Here is a 25,330-nt window from a genome sequence, read left to right as displayed (position 1 = left end):
TTGAACTCACGTGTTGCTACAAGTAAGCAGACGACGCCATTGCACCTCTACCTCTCCGTTCACTATTACAGCTAAGCAGCTGAAACCTTTTCTCTTATTTCTTTGATTGAGAAAAGTCTAGATCAATCGAAAGGATTTAGTTTATTTGATTTGAGATATTTAACGTAATATGTTAGCCTCATAAAGATCAAATGAGAATAGTTGCTTGGTTAATCAATATATAATCTTTTATCAGTAATCAATTTATCTAATGTTTCTTAATAGTATTTAGTAGAATTACTAATTTTTATTAGACGAAGAACCAGCCTCGATGAAGCGTACTGGGAGTAGATTATTTCTGGTATTAACCCCCAATTTTGTGAAGGACGGAAAGTTTATTCTCGAACATTAATATTATACAGCCCATTTAATTTTAAAGCATAAATCTTTAATAGTTTCTTATCCATAGGCACTGGTGTTTCAGTCCTAATCATTTAACTTTATCTGTTTCCCTTTTCAGTCAAAATAGGGAGGTCCTTCGATTAATTCAAATTAATCTATTAATTAAATATCAATCAATCAATAGAGAGTAAACTTTCTTCCCAACAGATGGTGTCAATTGCAATCAGTGAGGTATAGATGGTGTCAAGTGTGTGATAAGTGAGGTAAAGATGGTGTATAACTGTGGGGTGAGAGAGGAATAAACGTTGTCAAGTGTGGTGAGGGAGGCATAGGTGACGACAAGTGTGGTGAATGAGGTAAAGATGGTGTCAAGTGTGTGGTGAATGAGGTAAAGATGGTGTCAAGTGTGTGTTGAGTGAGGTATAGAAGGTGTCAAGTGTGTGCTGTGTGAGGGATAGATGGTGTCAAGTGTGGTGAGAGAGGTATAGATGGTGTCTAGTGTGTGATGGGTGAGGTATAGACGGTGCCAAGTGTGTTGTGAGTGAGGTAAAGATGGTGTCAGGTGTGGTACGTGAGATATAGATGGTGTCAAGTGTGTGGTGAGGTATAGATGGTGTCTAGTGTTTGATGAGTTAGGTATAGATAGTGTCAAGTGTGTTGACTATGGTATAGATGGTGTCAAGTGTGTGGTGAGTGAGGCATAGATAGTGTCAAGTGTGTTGAGTTTACGAATAGATGGTGTCAAGTGTGAAGTAAAAGAGGTATAGATGGTGTCAATTGTTTGGTGAGGAATAGAGGATGTCAAAGGGCGGTGAATGAGGTACAGATAGTGTCAAGTGTGGTGAGTGAGCTCCAGGTAGTGTCAAGTGTGTGGTGAGTGAGGTATAGTGTCAAATGTGTTTAGTGAGGTATAGATGGTGTCAAGTGTTTGCTGAGCGAGGTATAAATGGTGTCAAGTGTGGTGAGTGACATATTGATGGTGTCAAGTGGAATATATGAGGTATAGATGGTGTCAAGTGTGTTGAATGAGGTAAAGATGGTGTCAAGTGTGTGATAAGTGACGTATAGATGGTGTAAAGAGTTTGGTGGGTGAGATATTGATGGTGTCAAGTATAGTGAGTGAGGTATAGATGGTGTCTAGTATGTGGTGAGTGGGGTATAGATAATGTCAAATGTGTTGAGTGAGGTATAGATGGAGTCAAGTATGTACTGAGTGAGGTATAGATGGTGTTTAGTGTGTGGTGAGGGAGTTATAGACGGTGCCAAGTGTGTTCTGAGTGAGGTATATATGGTGTCTAGCGTGTGGTGAGGGAGTTATAGATGGTGTCAAGTGTGTGGTGAGTGAAGAATAGATGGTGTCAAGTGTGTGGTGAGTGAGGTATAGATAGTGTCAAGTGTGTTGAGTGAGGTATAGATGGTGTCAAGTGTGTGCTGAGTGAGGTATAGACAGTGTCAAGTGTGGTGAGTGAGGTATAGATGGTGGCAAGCGTTTGGTGAGTGAGATATAGACGATGTCATGTATGTACTGAGTGAGGTATAGATGGTGTCTAGTGTGTGGTGAGGGAGTTATAGACGGTGCCAAGTGTGTTCTGAGTGAGGTATAGATGGTGTCTAGTGTGTGGTGAGGGAGGTATAGATTTTGTCAAGTGTGTAGCGAGTGAGGAATAGAGAGTGTGAAATGTGTTGAGTGAAGTATACATGGTGTCATGTGAGGTGAGTGACGTATTGACAGTGTCAAGTGCAATGAGTGAGGTATAGATGATGTCAAGTGTGTTGAATGAGGTAAAGATGGTGTCAAGTGTGTGATGATTGAGGTATAGATGGTGTCAAGTATAGTGAGTGAGGTATAGATGGTGTCAATTATAGTGAGTGAGGTATAGATGGTGTCAAGTATAGTGAGTGAGGTATAGATGGTGTCAAGTATAGTGAGTGAGGTATAGATGGTGTCAAGTATAGTGAGTGAGGTATAGATGGTGTCAATTGTGCGGTGATTGACATAAAGATGGTGTCTAGTGTGTGGTGACTGAGGTGTAGATGGTGTCAACTGTGTAGTGATATATAAATGGTGTCAAGTGAATGGTGAGTGAGATATAGATCGTGTCAAAATTGTTAGAAGGGAGGTATAGATGGTGTCATGTGTGGTAAGTGAAGTATAGATGGTGTCAAGTGTGTGGTGAGTGTGGGTATAGACGATGTCAAGAGTGGTGAGTGAGGTATAGGTAGTGTCAAGTGCCGTGAGATTTAGATGGTGTCAAGTGTGTTGTGAGTGAAGAATAGATGGTGTCAATTGTGGTTAGTGAGGTATAGATGGTGTCAAGTGTGTGGTGAGTGAAGTATAGATGGTGTCAATTGGGGTTAGTGAGGTATAGATGGTGTCAAGTGTGTGGTGAGTGAGGTATAGATGGTGTCAATTGTGGTTAGTGAGCTACAGATGGTGTCAAGTGTGTGGTGAGTGAAGTATAGTTGGTGTCATGTGTGAAGTAAGTGAGGTACAGATGGTGTCAAGTGGGTGTTGAGTGGGGTATAGATGACGTCAAGAGGCGTTAGTGAGGTATAGATGGTGTCAAGTGTGTTGTGAAGGAGGTATAGATGGTGTCAAGTGTGTTGTGAAGGAGGTATAGATAGTGTCAATTGTGATGAATGTGGAATAGTTGGTGTAAAGTGTGTGGTGAGTGAAGTATTGATGATGTCATGTGTGTGTTGATTGAGGTATAGAAGGTAGTCAAGTGTCGTTAGTGTGACATAGATGTCGTCAAGTGGTGAGCGAGGTATAGATTGTGTCAATTGTGAGTGGTGAGTGAGATATAGACGGTGTCTAGTACTCACCTAATTGTACTCAGCTAATTGTGCTTTCGGGGGTTGAGCTTTGGTTCTTTGGTCCCGCCTCTCAACTGCCAATCAATTGGTGTACAGATTCCTGAGCCTTCTGGGTTCTATCATATCTACATTTGAAACTGTGTATAGAGTCAGCCTTCCACCACATCACTTCCTAATGCATTTCATTTATTAACTACTCTGACACTGAAAAAAATTCTTTTTAACGTCTCTATGGCTCATCTGGGTACTAAGTTTCCACCTGTGTCCCCTTGTTCGTGTCCAACCCGTGCTGAAGAGTTTGTCTTTGTCCACCCTGTCAATTCTCCTGAGAATTTTGTAGGCGGTTATCATGCCGCCCCTTACTCTTCTGTTTTCCAGGGTTGTGAGGTTCAGCTCCATTAGCCTAGTGTGGTGAGTGAGGTGTAGATGGTGTCAAGTATTTGGTGAGTGAGGCAAAAATGGTGTCAAGTGCAATGAGTGAGGTACAGATGTTGCCAAGTGTGGTGAGTGAAGTATAGATGGTGTCATGCGTTTGGTGAGGTATAGATGGTGCCAAGTGTGGTGAGTGAAGTATAGATGGTGTCATGCGTTTGGTAAGTGAGGAACAGTCGGTGTCAAGTGTGGTGATTGAGCTATAGATGGTGTTAAGTGCATTGAGTGAGGTATAGATGGTGTCAAGTGTGTAGTTAGTGAGGTATAGATGGTGTCAAGTGTGTTGTTAGTGATGTATAAATAATGTCAAGTGTGTTGAATGAGGTAAAGATGGTGTCAAGTATGTGTTGAGGGAGGTATAGATGGTGTCAATTGTTTAGTTAGTGAAGTATAGATGGTGTCACGTATGTGGTGAGTGAGGAATAGATAGTGTCTAGTGAGTTGTGAGTGAGGTATAGGAAGTGTCAAGTGTTTGGTGAGTCAGGTATTGACGGTTTCAAGAGTGGTGAGTGACGTATTGATGGTTTCAAGTGCAATGAGTGAGGTATAGATGATGTCAAGTGTGTTGTTAGTGAGATATATGTGGTGTCTAATAAGTGGTGAGTGTCAATTGTGGTCAGTAAGGTATAGATGGTGTCAAGTGTGTGATGAGTGAGGAATAGATGGTGCAAAGTGTTTGGTGAGTTAGGTATTGATGTTGTCAAGTGTGAAATAAGTGAGGTACAGATGGTGTCAAGTGTGTGTTAAGTGGGGTATAGACGATGACAAGAGTGGTGAGTGAGGTATATATGGTGTCAAGTATGTGGTGAGTGAGATATAGATGTCAAGTGTTTGGTGAGGGAGGTATAGATGGTGTCAAGTGTTGTGAGATAGGAATAGATGGTGTCAAATGAGGTATAGATGGTGTCAGGTTAGTTATGAGTGAAGTATAGATTGTGTCAAATGAGGTATAGATGGTGTCAGGTTAGTTATGAGTGAAGTATAGATTGTGTCAAGTGTTTGGTGAGTGAGGTATAGATAGTGTCAAGTGCGTTGTGAGGTATAGACGGTGTCAAGTGATGGGTGGTATAGATGGTGTCAAGTGTTGTAAGTGAAGTACAGATGGTGTCAAGTGCGTGGTGAGTGAGGTATAGACGGCGTCAAGTGAGGGGAGGTATAGTGTCAAACGTGTGGTGAGTGAGGTATTGACGGTGTCATGTGTTTGGTGAGTGAGGTTTAGTCAGTGTCAAGTGTGTTGTGAGTGAGGTATAGACGGTGTCAAGTGAGGGGAGGTATAGTGTCAAACGTGTGGTGAGTGAGGTATTGACGGTGTCATGTGTTTGGTGAGTGAGGTTTAGTCAGTGTCAAGTGTGTTGTGAGTGAGGTATAGACGGTGTCAAGTGAGGTGAGGTATAGATAGTGTCAAGTGTGTTGAATGAGGTATGGATGGTGTCAAGTGTTTGTTGAATGAGGTATAGATGGTGTCAAATGTGTGGTGAGTGAGGTGCAGACAGTGTCAAGTGTGTCGTGAGGTAAAGACTTACACAGCACAGAGATAGTGATGGAGGTGTGGAGGACGAGATGAGGGAGGCTGGGGCTGAAGGCTCTGCAGGTCAGTAGTAAGCCGTCGTCTGCTGACTGAGGCACCATGACCAGGGTGGAGCGGGCCACCTGTCCCCTCGTCTGCACCTGCAACAGTCAACACCTGTGTTCTTATATGTGACACTGTCGTCCATATGGCACTCCACACTGTGGCACTCCACACTGTGGCACTCCACACTGTGGCACTCCACACTGTGGCACTTCACACTGTGGCACTCCGCACTGTGGCACTCCACACTGTGGCACTCCACATTGTGGCACTACATTGTGGCACTCCACACTGTGGCACTCCACATTGTGGCACTACATTGTGGCACTCCACACTGTGGCACTCCACACTGTGGCACTCCACACTGTGGCACTCCACACTGTGGCACTCCACACTGTGGCACTACATTGTGGCACTCCACACTGTGGCACTCCACACTGTGGCACTCCACACTGTGGCACTCCACACTGGCACTCCACACTGTGGCACTCCACACTGTGGCACTCCACATTGTGGCACTACATTGTGGCACTCCACACTGTGGCACTCCACATTGTGGCACTACATTGTGGCACTCCACACTGTGGCACTCCACACTGTGGCACTCCACACTGTGGCACTCCACACTGTGGCACTCCACATTGTGGCACTACATTGTGGCACTCCACACTGTGGCACTCCACACTGTGGCACTCCACACTGTGGCACTCCACACTGTGGCACTCCACACTGTGGCACTCCACACTGTGGCACTCCACACTGTGGCACTCCACACTGTGGCACTCTACATTGTGGCACTCTACATTGTTGCACTCTACATTGTGGCACTCTACATTGTGGCACTCAACATTCTGGCACTCTACACTCTGGCACTCTACACTCTGGCACTCTACACTGTGGCACTCTACACTCTGGCACTCTACACTGTGGCACTCTACACTGAGGCACTCTACACTCTGGCACTCTACACTCTGGCACTCTACACTCTGGCACTCTACACTCTGGCACTCTACACTCTGGCACTCTACACTCTGGCACTCTACACTCTGGCACTCTACACTGTGGCACTCCACACTGTGGCATTCTACACTCTGGCACTCTACACTCTGGCACTCTACACTCTGGCACTCTACACTCTGGCACTCTACACTCTGGCACTCTACACTCTGGCACTCTACACTCTGGCACTATACACTCTGGCACTCCACACTGTGGCACTCTACACTCTGGCACTCTACACTCTGGCACTCCACACTGTGGTACTCTACACTCTGGCACTCTACACTCTGGCACTCCACACTGTGGCACTCCACACTGTGGCACTCTACACTGTGGCACTCCACACTGTGGCACTCCACATTGTGGCACTCTACACTGTGGCACTCCACACTGTGGCACTCTACACTGTGGCACTCCACACTGTGGCACTCTACACTGTGGCACTCCACACTGTGGCACTCTACACTGTGGCACTCCACACTGTGGTACTCTACATTGTGGCACCACAATGTGGCACTCCACACTGTGGCACTCTACACTGTGGCACTCCACACTGTGGCACTCTACACTGTGGCACTCCACACTGTGGCACTCTACACTGTGGCACTCCACACTGTGGCACTCCACATTGTGGCACCACACTGTGGCACTCCACGCTGTGGCACTCTACATACATTGTGGCACTCTATATTGTGGCACATCACATTGTGGCACTCTACACTGTGGCACTCGACACTGTGGCACTCTACACTGTGGCACTCCACACTGTGGCACTCTACACTGTGGCACTCCACACTGTGGCACTCTACATTGTGGCACCACACTGTGGCACTTCACACTGTGGCACTCCACACTGTGGCACTCTACACTGTGGCACTCCACACTGTGGCACTCTACACTGTGGCACTCCACACTGTGGCACTCTACACTGTGGCACTCCACACTGTGGCACTCTACATTGTGGCACTCCACACTGTGGCACTCCACACTGTGGCACTCTACACTATGGCACTCCACACTGTGGCACTCTACACTGTGGCACTCCACACTGTGGCACTCTACACTGTGGCACTCCACACTATGGCACTCCACATTGTGGCACTCCACACTGTGGCACTTTTTGCTGCCTGTGTGTGGGTGTGGCCCGTGTCGCTGCCTGTGTGTGGGTGTGGCCTGTGTCGCTGCCTGTGTGTGGGTGTGGCCCGTGTCGCTGCCTGTGTGTGGGTGTGGCCCGTGTCGCTGCCTGTGTGTGGGTGTGGCCCGTGTCGCTGCTTTTGTGTGGGTGTGGCCCGTGTCGCTGCCTTCGTGCGGGTGTGGCCCGTGTCACTGCCTGTGTGTGGGTGTGGCCCGTGTCGCTGCCTGTGTGTGGGTGTGGTCCGTGTCGCTGCCTGTGTGTGGGTGTGGCCCGTGTCGCAGCCTATGTGTGGGTGTGGCCCGTGTCGCTGCTTTTGTGTGGGTGTGGCCCGTGTCACTGCCTTTGTGTGGGTGTGGCCCGTGTACCTGCCTGTGTGTGGGTGTGGCCCGTGTCGCTGCCTGTGTGTGGGTGTGGCCCGTGTCGCTGCCTGTGTGTGGGTGTGGTCCGTGTCGCTGCCTGTGTGTGGGTGTGGCCCGTGTCGCAGCCTATGTGTGGGTGTGGCCCGTGTCGCTGCCTCTGTGTGGGTGTGGCCCGTGTTGTTACCTGTGTGTGGGTGTGGCCCGTGTCGTTACCTGTGTGTGGGTGTGGTCCGTGTCGCTGCCTGTGTGGGTGTGACCCGTGTCGCTGCTTTTGTGTGGGTGTGGTCAGTGTCGCTGCCTTCGTGCGGGTGTGGCCCGTGTCGCTGCCTGTGTGTGGGTGTGGCCCGTGTCGCTGCCTGTGTGTGGGTTGGTCAGTGTCGCTGCCTGTGTGTGGGTGTGGCCCGTGTCGCAGCCTTCGTGTGGATGTGTTCCGTGTTACTGCCTGTGTGTGGATGTGACCCGTGTCGCTGCCTGAGTGTGTGGATGTGTCCCGTGTCGTTACCTGTGTGTGGGTGTGGCCCGTGTCGCTGCCTGTGTGTGGGTGTGGCCCGTGTCGCTGCCTGTGTGTGGGTGTGGCCCGTGTCGCTGCCTGTGTGTGGGTGTGGTCCGTGTCGCTGCCTGTGTGTGGGTGTAGCCCGTGTCGCAGCCTATGTGTGGGTGTGGCCCGTCTCGCTGCTGTTGTGTGGGTGTGGCCCGTGTCACTGCCTGTGTGTGGGTGTGGCCCGTGTCGCTGCCTGTGTGTGGGTGTGGCCCGTGTCGCTGCCTGTGTGTGGGTGTGGCCCGTGTCGCTGCCTGTGTGTGGGTGTGGCCCGTGTCGCAGCCTATGTGTGGGTGTGGCCCGTGTCGCTTCCTGTGTGTGGGTGTGGCCCGTGTCGCTGCCTGTGTGTGGGTGTGGCCCATGTCGCTGCCTGTGTGTGGGTGTGTCCCGTGTCGTTACCTGTACCTGTGTGTGGGTGTGGCCCGTGTCGCTGCCTGTGTGTGGGTGTGGTCCGTGTCGCTGCCTGTGTGTGGGTGTGGCCCGTGTCGCAGCCTATGTGTGGGTGTGGCCCGTGTCGCTGCTTTTGTGTGGGTGTGGCGCGTGTCACTGCCTGTGTGTGGGTGTGGCCCGTGTCGCTGCCTGTGTGTGGGTGTGGCCCGTGTCGCTGCCTGTGTGTGGGTGTGGCCCGTGTCGCTGCCTGTGTGTGGGTGTGTCCCGTGTCGTTACCTGTGTGTGGGTGTGGCCCGTGTCGCTGCCTGTGTGTGGGTGTGGCCCGTATGTGGGTGTGGCCCGTGTCACTGCCTGTGTTGTGTCACACCCTCGCCTCGCCCCCTACGGCCCCCCACTCCTTAAACTCTTCATGAGTCCCACCACGTCCTTGTGCTCCACAAACAACACACTTATATGGCCTTCTCTGGCTAACTGTCGTTCCAGCATATATACAAATATATTTATTTAAGAGATTTCACCAAATACAAGAACAGGTTTAATATGTGGCGGGAAACAGGGCGATAACTTGAGAGAAGAATTGAAGAACATAAAAAATCATGTAGAATTATGGCTGGTAACAGTGATGTAGCAAACCTTAGTTGGGAAAAGGATCACAATGTTGCTTATAAGAAATGTGAAATAATCTGTAAAAGTAATAACATTAGAACTAGAAGGGTAGTGGAAGGGGTTTTAATAATTACTCTGAATACTTTCGCTGGCAACAAAGGTTTTACTTCGGAGGACAGCTTTATTAGGAAAATGATTCTGAATGAATTAAAATTAGATCTCAATAAATGGAGGCATAAAAGCAGTCTCATTGGCCGCGTTCCTTGTGGTATGGAGAGGGTTACGAGGGACAGCATCTAGTTGAGCAACTCTATTAATAACAACTCCAGTTCCCAAAATAGCAGGATTACTGAAATGATACATGACCATCTTGACCAGACCACACACTGGAAGGTGAAGGGACGACGACGTTTCGGTCCCTTCTGGACCATTCTCAAGTCGATTGAACATGGTTTCAATCATGTGACAGTCATGTGTCAATCACATGGTCATGTGATTGACACATGATTAGGTTTCTGTAGAAGACATTACCGCAGGTACATCGCCAGTCGGGAATAGTGGTGACCTGGTCAGGCAGTCAAGAAGGATAAGAGGGACTAGACCCAGGATGGCAGCCGGGTAGAACCGAAGGGTTGTATGCTTTGGACCCTTTCTGGACATCGTTTGTTCCAGGCGTGATGTGTATTCCCGCAGTTTGGACATTTTGAGTTTGTTAGTTTGCCTTCTTTATGCAGATTTTTGCATATGTCAGTGTTGTGGAGCTCCCCACATACTCCTCATTGTTCCGGGCCTCTGCAGCCATCTTTATAGTCGCCGAATCACTGACATCTGTAACGGTTCTGGATTGTATAGTCTTAGACTGCTTGTTCCGTAGATCCCAACATTCAGTGTTGATGAGAGGTCCATTTATTGATACAAGCAGCTGTCTTGCTTCTATATTGTCGAGCTTACACCTTTCCGCTGTTGTGACATTGAGGCATTCTAAGAGCCTGTTTGCATTGACTTCAACCAGGAAATGTTGTACTCACCTAGTTACTCACCTAGTTGTGTTTGCGGGGGTTGAGCTCTGGCTCTTTGGTCCCGCCTCTCAACTGTCAATCAACTGGTGTACATATTCCTGAGCCTATTGGGCTCTATCATATCTATATTTCAAACTGTGTATGGAGTCCGCCTCCACCACAACACTACTTAATGCATTCCATTTGTTAACTACCCTTACACTGAAAAAATTCTTTCTAACGTCTCTGTGGCTCATCTGGGTACTATGTTTCCACCTGTGTCCTCTTGTTCGTGTTCCACCCGTGCTAAAGAGTTTGCCTTTGTCCACCCTGTCAATTCCCCTGAGAATTTTGTAGTTTTTATTTTTTTTTACATGCAAGCATGCAAGGGAAATACAATAAAACAAGCTAAATAAAACAAAACAAAGCAAGAAACCGCCGGCCAGAAGGACCGACAGTTCAGTACAACAATTGTCAAAACATGAGAAGGCAACAAGGTATACATGAGAACACACATCAAGACGCAAAACAAAAAACAAATACAAACAGGCAAGCAATGCAAGCAAAACAATAAAACATAGTAACATTATAAAACATTATATGAGTATAGAACAAAACAAACAAAATCACCAGCCTGAAGGACCGACAAACAAAGCACATTAGTATGAACAACATGAAATACAACAAAAAAGCACAGCAGACAACAAACAAGCACAACACGTAAAGCATAAATAGAACACACAGGGCAAAATAAAAACACAAAAACAAACACATGAATAAAAATACTCCCACCAAACCACCTGCCTCGCCCCAAACAAAGGGAGAAGCACGGGCACAACCAACAAAAGGGCAAACAAACAGCCAGAAGGGCACACAGTACAAGAAGAAGCACAAAAGTAGGAAATTACCAGACATACTTGCCCGGAAACATGACCCGAGGGAACTGTACATTGAACGCCTCCCTGAGCAACCACTTCCAAGGGCTTGGACCATCCACCGGGGACGCCATGTCATCCAGAACCTTGGCTACAAACACCCGCAAACAGGGAATCCAGATGGTATCACTTCGGAGGCAAGTGATCGGCACATGCTCCCACACCGAGGAAATCATTTCATCATGAAAGTCCCGCTCCTCCTCGAAGATCGGTAACGCAGCAATCCCCGACCAGTGACCCGACGGCATCACAGACGCCGGCAACAAGTCCCCCAGGTCCCCAACGCGCACCCTCGGAGGAGGGATCCAGATAGAGGGCACCACCACCGGGGCACGGGCACACCACCGGACGACTGCCGGGAACTCGAGCGGCACGCATCCTTCCGTAAGGTCACCACCAGGCCACGCCCAATACCAGCACCCCCACCATCCCTAGCAGCGGAGGCCACCACTTCCCACCGCGGAGAGTCCTCTGGTGGAGAAGGAGCAGAAGGCACACCCGAGACATGGACACCATCGTCAGCATGCACATGGACCTCCGCCACCACTAACCGCTGGGCCATCGACGCATCTGGATCCACACCGTCCACACCTGAAGATCCGCAGTCACTAAATTCCCCAACATCGGCCCAGGTGGATGACGAACGCCTGGAACGTTTGGGCTCCGGCCGGAGATCGTCAGAGCCGGAAGCGGACCCAGAAACACGGGCACCACTAGCCGGACGAACCGACGCCCGACGCAGAACGGCAGTAGCTTCCAGCACATGGGGAACCGGACCACACACAGCAGGAGGCTCCATAGCCACCCCAGCACCCAACACAGCCGGGACCCGAGGTGAGGATGCAGGGCCAGGCGCAGCAGCCGAAGACGAGGGAGCAGACGGCGATGCCTCACAGATAGCCCCAGGAAGGCCCACGGGAGCAGCAGGGCCAGAGACAGGAGCAGGAGTATCATCCAATGGCACCGCAGCATCCGGAGGAGGGTCTGCGACAACCGGGGGAACGTCGGGCGACGTTGGGGGAGCCTCATCAGCTAACGGGACGTTCTCCTCCTCACACCCGGAGTCCTCCGCCAGAGGGAGCGGCAGGAAATCCTCTTCTCGGAACAAGTTGATGGAAGCAACCGGAGCCGCATCACACTCTGCAGCCTCCTGCCCCCATCAGGCCACACCGGAAACAGGTACGGGGTTGCTGGGCATAGTACACCAGGACGTAGTACCCCAAAAGCCAGACCGAAGATGGAATATCCGACCGCAGGCGCATCCCCAAGATGCAAATGTTCGTCCGCCTACCTGCATACCTCCCTGAGGAGAGCGTGTTCACCCGCACACTGACGACCGCTCCAAACCTCTGAAAGTAACGTCGGAGGAGGTCCTCAGGAAACTCCAGGGGCGCCCCATGCACACTAACATAAGTCAGGGCACCTCTACGGTCCGAGATGGACACAGAGCCGGCACCACCCGACAACGGCAACGAACGCCCCTCGTAACGACGGAGGAAGTCACGGTACTCCTCCTCCCTCACGAACTTGATAACAACCCGGTGGGCAGTTACAAGCTCAACACCGTAAATGGCCAGCACAGGGATACGGAGCATGTCGCACATAACCATTTCTATATCCGCATAACCAGCACGACCGGTGAACTCCAGGCCCACGGAGCTTACCCGCACAATAGGAGGAAGATGGCCTCCCATGGCAAGCTCGCCACATCAACACGCAGCCAGGCAGCAACAGCAGGGGGGGGGGGGGGGCAGAGACGCCCACACCCCCTGGCGATGAAAACGGCAAACACCCCAAACTACCAGAGGCCAGATGACACGTCTGTACCTCACAGCAGCTCCAGGTGGACTCCCTAACTCATTCCTCTCAGTTCCAGGACCAGTCTGGTGGCATACCTCTGAATCTTATCTAACTTTGTCTTGTGTTTAACTAGGTATGAACTCCAGGCTGGAACTGCATTCTCCAGGATTGGTCTTACATAAATGGTATACAGGGTCCTGAAAGACTCCTTACACAAGTTTCTAAAGGTAGTTCTTATATTGGCCAGTCTAGCATATGCCGCTGATGATATCCTTTTGATGTGGGCCTCTGGGGACAGGTTCGGTGTGATATCGACCCCCAGATCTTTCTCTCTATTTGACTCTTGCAGGATTTCACCTCACAGATGGTACCTTGTGTTCAGCCTTCTGCTCCCTTCGCCTAATCTCATTACTTTACACTTCCCTGAGTTGAACTTTAGCAGCCATTTTCTAGACCATTTCTCCAGTTTGTCCAGGTCGTCCTGTAGTCTCTGTCTATCTTCATCTGTTTTGATTCTTCTCATAATTTTTGCATCATCAGCAAACATTGAGAGGAATGAGTCTATACCCTCTTGAAGGTCGTTTACATATATTAGAAACAGGATGGGTCCGAGTACAGAGCCCTGTGGAATCCCGCTGGTGACATCTCGCCTAGATACTGGCGTTATTCCTGATATACTAAAAACAGCAGAGATAGCACCACTTCATAAAGGAGGAAATAAGGCAGAGGCAAAAAATTACAGACCGATAGCACTAACATCGCACATCATAAAAATTTTTGAGAGAGTGCTAAGAAGTAAAATCACAAAATACATGGAATCACAGCAACTCCATAACCCCGGACAACATGGTTTCAGAACAGGGCGCTCTTGCCTGTCGCAGTTGCTGGACCACTATGATATGGCATTAGATGCTATGGAAGACAAACATAATGCGGATGTAATTTACACAGATTTCGCAAAAGCTTTTGATAAATGTGACCATGGTGTTATTGCACATAAAATGCGTTCAAAAGGAATTACCGGAAAAATAGGCAGATGGATCTACAATTTCCTGACCAACAGAACCCAATGTGTAATAGTCAACAAAATAAAATCCAGCCCATCAACCGTGAAGAGCTCAGTCCCCCAGGGTACTGTGCTTGCTCCAGTACTTTTTCTCATCCTCATTTCGGACATAGACAAGAACACAACCTATAGCACTGTATCATCCTTTGCAGATGACACTAGGATCTTCATGAGAGTAGGCAACATAGAGGACACGGCGAACCTCCAGTCAGATGTAGATCAGGTCTTTCTATGGGCTACAGAAAACAACATGGTGTTTAACGAAGATAAGTTCCAGCTCATGCGCTATGGAAAAAATGAAAATATAAAAACGGAAACCACGTACAAAACTCAGGCAAATCATAACATAGAACGAAAAGGCAATGTAAAGGATCTGGGTGTACTCATGTCGGAAGACCTTACCTTTAAAGAACACAATAAAGTAGCCGTCACAACTGCAAGAAAAATGACAGGTTGGATAACAAGAACTTTTCACACTAGAGATGCTATACCGATGATGATACTTTTCAAAACGCTTGTGCTCTCTAGAGTAGACTAGTGCTGCACAATGACAGCACCTTTTAAAGCTGGAGAAATTGCTGACCTGGAGAGCGTGCAGAGATCCTTTACTGCTAGAATCCACTCAGTAAAACATCTAAACTATTGGGACCGACTAAAGAGCCTAAAACTGTACTCCCTTGAGCGCAGGCGGGAGAGGTACATAATAATTTACATGTGGAAAATATTAGAGGGGCTGGTCCCAAACCTGCACACAGAAATAACATCACATGAGACCAGAAGACATGGCAGGATGTGCAGAATACCCCCGTTGAAAAACAGAGGTGCAACTGGTACTCTGAGAGAGAACTCTATCAACATCAGAGGTCCGAGACTGTTCAACACGCTTCCACTACACATAAGGGGCATAACTGGCCGACCCCTCACAGTGTTCAAGAGAGAACTGGATAAGCACCTCCAAAGGATACCTGATCAACCAGGCTGTGACTCATACGTCAGGCTGCGAGCAGCCGCATCCAACAGCCTGGTTGATCAGTCCGGCAACCAGGAGGCCTGGTCGACGACCGGGCCGCGGGGACGCTAAGCCCCGGAAGCACCTCAAGGTAACCTCAAGGTAAGGTCGCCACTCTGATGCCTCCCCCCTCACCGTTACTCGCTGTTTCCTATTGCTTAGATACTCCCTTTTCCAATGGAGCATCTTACCTTTTACTCCTGCCTGCTGCTCCAACTTTTGTAATAGCCTTTATTACAACTTTTGTAATAGTGAGGTACTGTGTCAAAGGCTTTCTGACTGTTCAAGAAAATGCAGACTGCTCACACTTCTCTTCCCTGCCTAATTTGTGTTGCTTGGTCATAGAATTTTATTAGGCCTGTGAGGCACGATTTACCATCTCTGAACCCATGCTGGTGGTGTGTTACAAAGCTGTTTCCCTCCAGATGCTCTATGAGCCTTTTCCTCACAATCTGCTCCATCACCTTGCATGGTATACAAGTTAGGGGAACTGGCCTCTAGTTCAGTGCCTCTTGCCTGTCACCCTTTTTGTAAATTGGGACTACATTAGCTGTCTTCCAGCTTTCCAGAAGGTCTCCCGTTTCCAGTGACCTGTTATACACCATAGAGAGTGGCACACTTAGTGTTTCTGCACCTTTTAGAATCCACGGTGAGATTCTGTCAGGCCCAACAGCCTTTGACACATTCAGCTCCAACAGATTCCTTTTGACCTCATCACTAGTGAGGTAAATTTCCTCCAAGGTTGTTCGGTTTATCTCCTCATTTAGTGCAGGGACCTCTCCTTGTTCTATTGTGAAGACCTCCTGGAATCTCTTGTTGAGTTCTTCACACACACCTCTTTGTCGTTCTCTGTGCATTTGTTCTCCCATTTTCTCAGTTTTATCACCTATTCCTGCACTGCTGTTTTCCTCCTGATGTGGCTGTGGAGCAGTTTTGGATGGGTCTTAGCTTTACCCGTGATGTCATTTTCGTACTGTCTCTCTGCTTCTCTCCTTACTCTGATGTACTCATTTCTGGCCCTCTGGTATCTCTCCTGGCTCTCTGGTGTTCTGTTGTTCCTGTAGTTTCGCCATGTTCTTTTACTCAATTGCTTTGCTGCTGCACATTCCTGGTTGAACCACGGATTCTTCTGTTGCTTTTCATTTTTCACTTTTTGGACTGGGATAAACCTGTTTGCAGCCTCCTGACACTTCTGAGTGACATAATCCATCATATCCTGTACATTCTTTTCTCTGAGTTCTGTTTCCCATGGTATTCCCATTAGGAAGTTCCTCATCTCGTCATATTTTCCTCTTCGGTAATTTAGTCTTTTTCCTTCCAATCCCATCCTTGGATAGGTTATCCCTACTTCTACCAGATACTCAAATATCAATACTCTGTGGTCACTCATTCCTATGGGGCTTCATATTTGACTTCCCTTATTTCCGAGTCATTTAAGGTGAATATCAGGTCGAGTCTAGCTGGTTCTAGCTCATTCTTGTGGGTCCCTTGACATGTTGGCTCAGAAAGTTCCTTGTACTCACTTCCAAAAGTTTAGATCTCCATGTGTCTTCACCTCCATGTGGATCTCCATCCTCCCAGTCTATCTTCCTTGGTTGAAATCGCCCATGATTAAGAGTCTGGATCCATTCCTGCAGGCAACTGAAGCTGCTCTCTCTATTATGTTAATGGTAGCAATGTTGTTTCTGTCGAACTCTTGTCTGGGTTTTTTGTCAATTAATGGAGGGTTGTAAATGACTGCCACTATTATCTTAGGTCCACCCATTGTCATAGTTCCTGTTATGCAATCTCTGAATCCGTCGCAGCCCGGAATTTCCATCTCTTCAAAGCTCCAGTCCTTCCTTATCAGCAGAGCCACTCCTCCTCCTCTCCCATCACTCTCTTTCTTTACTATATAAAAGTCCTTTGGAAACACAGCATTTGTTATGACTCCTGACAATTTTGTTTCTGTGAGTCCTATTACATCTGGGTTGTCTTCCTGCGCCCTTTCTGCCAGTTCACTTGCTTTGCTGGTAATCCCATCGATGTTTGAGTACATTACCTTGATGTGGGAACCGACCTGTGAGATTTATATTTATTCAATTTAAATTAATTTTTATAGAATTTATATTTACATTAATTTATATATTTCGATAGCAATTTGTATGATGTTAAGTGGACTGTATTTCTGCAATAATCTCACAAATAGATCCATTACACATTAGGGGGGTTTATATTGAATTTATATATATATATATATATATATATATATATATATATATATATATATATATATATATATATATATATGCAGCCAATCAAACTACAGTATTAAACTACATATATTAGTATATATTGAGGAGATTCCTTATCTTATTGTACAGCCAGCTTAGTCCACCAGATATAACTAGGATGTAGACACCAAATTATCCTCTTGAGGTAGCTTCCATCACCCAGTAACTGGTACACAAAGTTTGCTTCCTCTTCTTGACCTGTCAAAAGGGCGCTAGCTAAAAGCCAGAATCCTTATATATGACAGCTATATCAGAGAAAACACTGTACAATGAATCAGAAAGACCAAGGTTTAATTACCTTTTTTTAAAAGGCTGTTCGCATTCAAACCGGCTCGCCCTATCTACTGGCATTAATGGTCAAAAATGATTAGATAAATGGGTTTCGGCAGAACACTTTCCTTGTATTTGTTGACAGCGTGTTAATGATAGAAGACCTTTGGTTTCCATAACACTTCGTCCAAGAGAAATTAACAGGAGCCGAATTTGCTCCCATGCGCCCCTGGTTTAAACAACAATGGCTGACCACTCCCTCACCACTGATGCCTCCCTCACTTTGTAGAGATGTCAGGAAGTGATAGAAAGGTCACATTTACTCTATTTTATATTGATAATTAAATTAATTCAAATGAGATGTTTTTATGATGGTAAAAGTCCAAAGACTAATGTATTTAAGAATAATTCCCAGCAGAATAGCTGGTGAATTTATAATAGTATGTGGCAATGATATCCTGTTTTCTATTGACAGAAAATTCCACTACAAGTTACATTTTCTATGGGTAACTTGTGTATACAACGCAGCAATATTATCTGCAATTGCATGTAATATTATCAAACGGTGTTGGATTTTCCGACATAATTCCCCAGGGGTTGCTCACGGGTCGCAGTCCTATTTAGAACAGATGAACACCGATACTCCTCCTTCGAATTATTAGATTAATTTGATGTTAGTAGTTAGTAATCACACATTTGTGCGTCTGTTTGTACAGAACGGATGTCCCGTACTAGAGTTGCAGGGATTAGAAGTCTAATGCGATTTCATTTCTCTGTTAACTCTTGAAAGGCTAAAATTCAAGCCTAATTACATATTATTTAACCCAGAAGACTGGATGTGATCAAGTACTACAGTCAAGTATGATTCAGGGACAGCAGAGAGATCAGTGACATTAGATATAACTTGAAGCTTGTTCAGGTAACTGGCCACTGATATATAAACACTGAGGCCCATGGAATACATCTTGATTAAATAATAAATGTATCAAAATCAGTCATCAGATTTATTGGGGTTTAATTTAGTTAATTGATTCAGAGAATGGAATAGCCCATCATTAAAGTAAATAATGGTTCTGAGACTGCAGTGGGGTCAGTGACATTGGTCGCAGTGACTTTTAGCTGTTTAGGGCTACTGTTCACTGATTTGCCACTGAAGCCTCATGAACTCATCTTCAGCTTTAAAATGATGATATTAACATCAACCTCTGTTGGTATAGTCAGCTGTAATCTCCTTAGTATAATGCTACTGGAGAAATATAATCAGCTGACAAATTTAGATTTCTACTGGTATTGTTTATCTGCAGGCATAGGTCTCCTCAGGCTTAATACTGGGCCTGAGAGTAATTTACCTCCTGCAGAATTTAACATGGTTATGCCCTGATATTTAGTAGGGCTACCGATGAATCGATGGCAATAGTCTGTCCCTACAAGGAGACCGAAGTCGGTGAGGTGATCAGACTTAATATTATCTGCCAATTTTATTCCTCTATTTCTCAGGAATTTGGTTGTTGTTCTCAGACCTTGAACTTGTAGGTCTACTGGTATTTTGACCACCACAATGGCTTGTACTCGACAGACGTACCTGCCTAACCGTACTGATGGTTGTACCACCTGGTAGACTTGAGGTCCTGCATCTGTTACAAACCCTGAGATATTGAATGACGTCTGGGCTACAAGCCTTAATTGTAGTTCATCTGCCAACTTTTTAGTGACATATGTTCTCTGGGACCCTTGGTCAAACAACCCACGGGTATGGACCTTGGCCCTCTTATTCAGGATGGTAATTTTGGCAGTAGGCAAAGTAGTATTACCTTTAGACTTTGCCGATTGGACACTTCGTATGTTGCACCTTGCAGTACTGTACTGTGGTGGGAATGCTATCTTCCACCTTGGGTCTTGAATACGTTAATTTCGTATATTTGCACAGTGCTGCATGGTGCCTACCTCTTGTACACCTGTTGCAGGTGTTGAATTGGGTATCACAATAGTCTATGTTGTGTGACTTGAGACACCTTGCACATCTCCCTAATTCCTGGAGTCGCTTAATACGAGTGTCTCTGGTTGGATAATTAGCACAACAGTATGTTGAATGTTTCTTTTTGCAGAACATACATGTCCCCCAGCCTACTGCACGCTTGGAAGTTACCGGTTTGGGTGAACTAGTAACAGTAGACTTGGAGGATTCTGCTGCATTGTCAGATTTTCTGCAACTTGATGTGAGTGTAATTGGTTAATGTTTATTTGGGGTAGTTATTTTACCCTTTAATTGACTATTATTTTCTACTTCTGAAGGCTTGCATGAGGCTTTAACTTCCTCATTTGCTCGTCGTTTGTTTATGATGGAATGCAAACCTTCAGTGATGTCCTGTACTGTCAGGATGGTGTTATGTTGATGTGCGTATAATTCATCTAGTATATCGCTGGACAATTTTCGTTGAAGGACTACTTTGGTCATCCATTCACTAGTAGTGGATATATCAACCTTAAGACTAAATGTTCTTAGTAGTGACTCAAACTCCATGCTGAAGGATTGTAATGAGTCAGCAGTCTGATCAGGTTGAAGTAAATCCAGCAATTGTAGTATAAGTTGTATGACAGTTTTCTCATTGCCAGCATTATCCCTAGGAAGCTGGTCTGAGAAATTAGTGCTGTCGCTATTTTCATTTACATTTTCTACTACTGGTTCAGCTTCACCTTAAATTTCAGTTTGGAGGGATGTTAACTTAGTAGCCTCAGGTATTGGGTTTTCAGAATCCACAGAGACTAGATAAATTGTCTGAGAACTGCTTAATTTCTGGCGGTATAATATTGGGTGATGCTGTAGTGGGTGAAGCTTTATCCTCGTTGATTAAAGGATCTAATCTCGGCTTGACATTTATTCTCAAAAAGATCCAGATTATCCATAACATTATCTACTTTATTTTATGTACTGGCTATTTGTTCTGATTCAATAATCCTCTGTAAATGTTCCAACCTGGCTTGAGTTTCTTCTTCATATTGTGCTAGGTCAGACAGGAATGGTTCCACATCTTCAACTACTATGTCGTCGTCGTCGTGGACCTGATTTTGGTAAGATTTCTTATTTGCTTTCAATATAGGCAATTGGGTTTGAATCTGTAACAGTGGTATTTTCAACCGACGATAATTAATTACAGGCTCATATAACAACTGTTCATATTGGTCGAGATCCCTTGTTAGTTGGTGTTTACTTGCTACTAAAGCACGCTTTGCTTTCTGTGGATTAGTCATGGTGACTTGTTAATTGGATAGTACTAGCTCATAAATTGTGAGCAAGTACTGATGGTAGCCTAGGGTAAAATTCTGCACTCACTAGGCGATAATCCTACCTCTACTAGAGGTTAGCACTTAAAATTAATACACATTATATATATACAATCATTCACACTAATGATTTGAGTGATAAACTAGTGTCACTGGAAGTACCTTTAGGTTAGCTCTTCTATATCACCCTAGGATGGTATAGACACTAATTAATCACTCAAAGGTGTAATGATCATAAGTAAATTATTATATATACAACTCAACTCGAGTTGATAAAAATTACACCCAAAATAGGGCCTGCGTCATTCATTAATGGTGCTAGGTTGTTACAATAGTGTAGTACAACTGAACTATGGTAATAATGGGACTAGGATGAATAATAAATAGTTCAACTAGTCAATGGTAATATCCTACCCTGTTGTGGGTTGGCAATTGGTAAATATTATATTGTGATCACTAGTGCAATATATATTAAATAATTCTCTATTTTGGAGAAATAATATACACAATTATTGATGATAGCCTCTATGCCTCTATGGAACTTCTAATATTATCAAGAAGTATTAAATATTATTAGTGACCTCGCGAAATTAACTCCACAAAATTCGTGGATAATCTCTCGCAAAATTTAACACCACGAAATCCGTGAACAATCTCGCAAGGACACAGCCACTAATTTAGGCTGGCTTCAATATAAGCGCTATCACGGAATAAGAACCCACCAAATCTCAAGTCACCAGTGGAGCCTCGTGGAACTCCACTGGTGACTTCACGCCATTCTGAGGTCTCACCCCTCACTGTAACACTCTGCTTCCTATTGCTTAGGTACTCCCTTATCCACTGGAGTGCCCTACCAGTTACTCCTGCCTGTTTCTCCAGCTTATGCATCAACCTTCTTTGGGGTACTGTGTCAAGGGCTTTCCGACAGTCCAAAAAAATGCAGTCCGCCCATCCTTCTCTTTCTTGCTTAATCTTTGTCACATGATCGTAGAATTCTATCAAGCCTGTAAGGCAAGATTTACCCTCCCTGAACCCATGTTGATGGGTTGTCACGAAGTCTCTTCTCTCCAGATGTGTTACTAGGTTTTTTCTCACAATCTTCTCCATCACCTTGCATGGTATACAAGTTAGGAACACTGGCCTGTAGTTCAGTGCCTCTTGTCTGTCACCTTTTTTTTTTTTTTTTTTTTTTGTGTGTGTGTGTGTGTGTGTTTGCATGTGCGTGCGTGTGTGTTTGCATGTGCGTGCGTGTGTGCATGCATAAGTACGTGCGTGTGCGTGCGTGTGTTACGAGGGTCCCTGTAAATGTCAACCTCTACCCAAAATGAGCCACTTTGAGATTTTATATATATATGATATACTGAACAAGAATTTGATAATATTTTACCATCACTCTGTACACCTGAATTATTGAACAGAGAGGGGGCACCTACCAGTCAGCCTCTCGCTCACACAACCACATGAATAATTACAATGTATGGATGACGAAGTGATCCGTTGTTGCCTCCCACGTGGTGATTCACTAATCCAGTAGGTTGATGATGGCGGTTCTTCTCTATCACAAAGCTCTGGAGTCAGTCACTGTATCGGTGTGTCTGTTGTGTTACAGTTTACCAATTTACTGTACCACTGATCACTGGATCCAATATGTACCTAAAGCCTCGTGACCCTCCCACGTGGCCTATCAGGTGAATTCACTGTTCAACACAAATTTCTGGTGATAGCACTGTATTTTTCTTTCCTATTCGTGGCGGTTATACACTTTGTGATACCCCTAGATCTGTGATCGTTCACTGTAGCCTTAATTAGCCCAAAAATATTGGCGTTTATCATAGAGCGCGACCCTGCGACCCTCCCTCGCCGGCTGGCTCGACTCGACTCTTTGTACTATCATCTTGATGACATTTTCCTCTGGTTTTAGTACAATTAAGTCATCCGTATTCTTGAGGTTAGTAATTATATCTGGATTAGCTGTAGATATGCTATATCTGCCTCTAATGTCAGGTTTGGCCACCCAAAGCCACAACTCCAAGACCACAACCTACCAGACCCTCAGTTAAAAGCCAGAGGAACACTCCTCGGCAAGTCTGAATAAAGTAAAATAAAATTCAGCAACAGACTAAAGCACCAATTCCTTCCTGTTTAAACAAGAACAGGACCTCGAATAACTAGAAAAAACAAAGCACTACTGCACAAGGCAACAACAATCGAACAGATCAGGGCAGCAAAATGAATACAACTGCTAATGCCTCCAAGACCTCCCAAGCACGAATGACGATCCCTACATCATCACCTGCCCCAGTAGCTGGATGTAGCAAAGACACCACGACCCAACCCAGAGTCTCCTAACCTGCCAAGACAAAAGAAAGGCAGCCAAAATCATATCAAGTGACTAATGTTCCAATGCTTCTTGCCTCCCTGACAGAGACCTTCCACAAGATGCTTGACAAAGCATTCCAAGCACTGGAACAGACCAACCCTAGGTCAAGGAAGGCAATGTTAACAGAGGTAAAAAATAATCTACTGAACTTATTTCGTCCACACACTTGTGCAAGCCTTACGTGTTTCCACTCCAACCAAAAAGATACAAGCCGTCAGGGAAATCAGCCCATTAGAAACCACCATGGACTCAATGGATTCAACGCTAACAGAATTATGGACAATAACGACAATCTCAAGATTATACAATGGAATATCCAACGATTCAAAATCAAAGCACAAACACTCAGAGCAGTGCTTCTCAAGGACAACATTGATATTGTTTTACTTCAAGAAACACTCATCAGGAATGAAATATATATCAATATCCCAGGATATCAAGGTGTCCACTGCCCTATTGCACAAGGTGGCACCAGAGGCATTTCAATTCTAGACAGAAATCATATCAATGCTACGGCAATCACAGACTTGCCTAACTGTGGAGAGAACGTCGAAATTATAGGAGATATTCTCACTATGAGGAACTCAATGTTGTCCATCTTCAGTGTATAGAGAAACCATAGAGAACACGACATGGATCGCTCTGCAATCTTTGAAATAGCAGTCACTACACCTACTATCATCTCGAGTGACTTCAACGCTCACAGTGAATTACTACTTGAATCCCCAAGAACCGACGCCAAAGGAAGACACATTGAACACCTTTTGGATGAAGTGCCTGAAATCAGTCTGTTTAACTCGACGGAACCAACCCACACTGGTGGGGGAATGCTGGATCTCATGTTTGTTTCCACCAGTATTTATAGAGTTGTGTCATTGGTCAGTTGATCATGTTCTGACCAGTGACCACTTTGCTACAAAAACAGTTATTAATATAGCATTACCTCCTAGACCTCCAGCTCTCGAGCCCGGATGCAAATAGATTTGCTAATCTTTCTGCTTCTAGCTCTAGATGAACATGATGAGGCGGAGCAGGAGACGATTTTCCTTTGGCCCTGTTGATCTGCCTCCAAAGAAGACCAAAAACACAGCTCCAAGCGAGGACAAAATCACTTACAACATGCTGGCCAAGCTAGGAGGAAAAAGTGAAGAAGCCTTATTGAATCTCATCAACAAAGTATGGGTGGCAAGAACTCGACCACTCTCTTGGAATACTGCAATTATAATTACCATTCCAAAACCCAAAGATCCAGGAAATCCAAGACCCATCTCATGAACAAGCTGTCTGGCCAAAACTGCAGAAAGAATGGGAGTGTGCCTTACACTCCCTCCTTACACACAATGCCTTACCTCCCTCCTGGATCAAATCAATGACAAACCAGGAATCCTTATTTTCTGGACCTTGAAAATGTTAGCAGAGTTAAAAACAGAGAGCATTGTAGCTAGCCAATACTCCAGTTACACTGTGCTGCCTGGTGGATAAGGAAATCAAAGGACACGAAAATGCCTAGACATCATCAGCAGAGAAGCGGAATGCATAGCAGTGAAAATAAACAGCAATACAAAATAGCAATGGCCGTTAAAATGAAAACTCAAGACATCAGACTCGTAATACGAGGACACGGAATGGAGTGGGTTACCTCTTTTCATTACCTAGGAGCTATAATACACAGCCAGTTGAAATTCACTCAAGAAATTGAATACTTTCGGCATCGTTGCAAAGCCAGAAACTCAGCTTTGTGCTCCCTGACAAATCTTAGATGGTGCGTCTCTACCAGTACTCAAAATGTACAACGTTCAAGCAGTAAGGTCACTCATTGACTATGTTGCTCCTGCTCTTACATCCCACAGTGATAACCAATGGGAGAAACTGGCAGTGTCTCAAAATGATGCTCTCAGAATAATGCTGGGAGCACCTATATGGACGCATAGAGAGAATCTAAGAATGGAAACCAACTCTCTAGCCTTAGACAACAAGATCAAACAAAGGATAGCCACCATAACAGCAAAACTTGTTGGAATCACCGCCAGTCTGTTAATCAGAGACAGCATACACAGATTGCTTTATATAAACCTTCAATATAGAACAAG

The 25,330-nt window shown here is 45.7% G+C and overlaps 1 protein-coding gene across 1 annotated transcript in view; it reads right to left on the bottom strand.

Moving 5' to 3' along the window:
- LOC138366709 (neural cell adhesion molecule 1-like) overlaps positions 1 to 25,330 on the bottom strand; it is a 1,471,037-nt gene that overhangs the window by 1,095,494 nt on the left and 350,213 nt on the right. The window contains exon 9 of the mRNA XM_069327980.1: positions 5,154 to 5,298. Coding sequence (XP_069184081.1) covers positions 5,154 to 5,298 — 145 coding nt within the window. The remainder of the gene's footprint in view (positions 1 to 5,153; positions 5,299 to 25,330) is intronic.

The sequence above is a fragment of the Procambarus clarkii genome, chromosome 20, assembly GCF_040958095.1.
Source record: "Procambarus clarkii isolate CNS0578487 chromosome 20, FALCON_Pclarkii_2.0, whole genome shotgun sequence".
Lineage (NCBI taxonomy): Eukaryota > Metazoa > Arthropoda > Malacostraca > Decapoda > Cambaridae > Procambarus > Procambarus clarkii.
The sequence above is the reverse complement of the archived record's forward strand: the minus strand, read 5'-3'. Positions and strand labels throughout refer to the sequence as shown.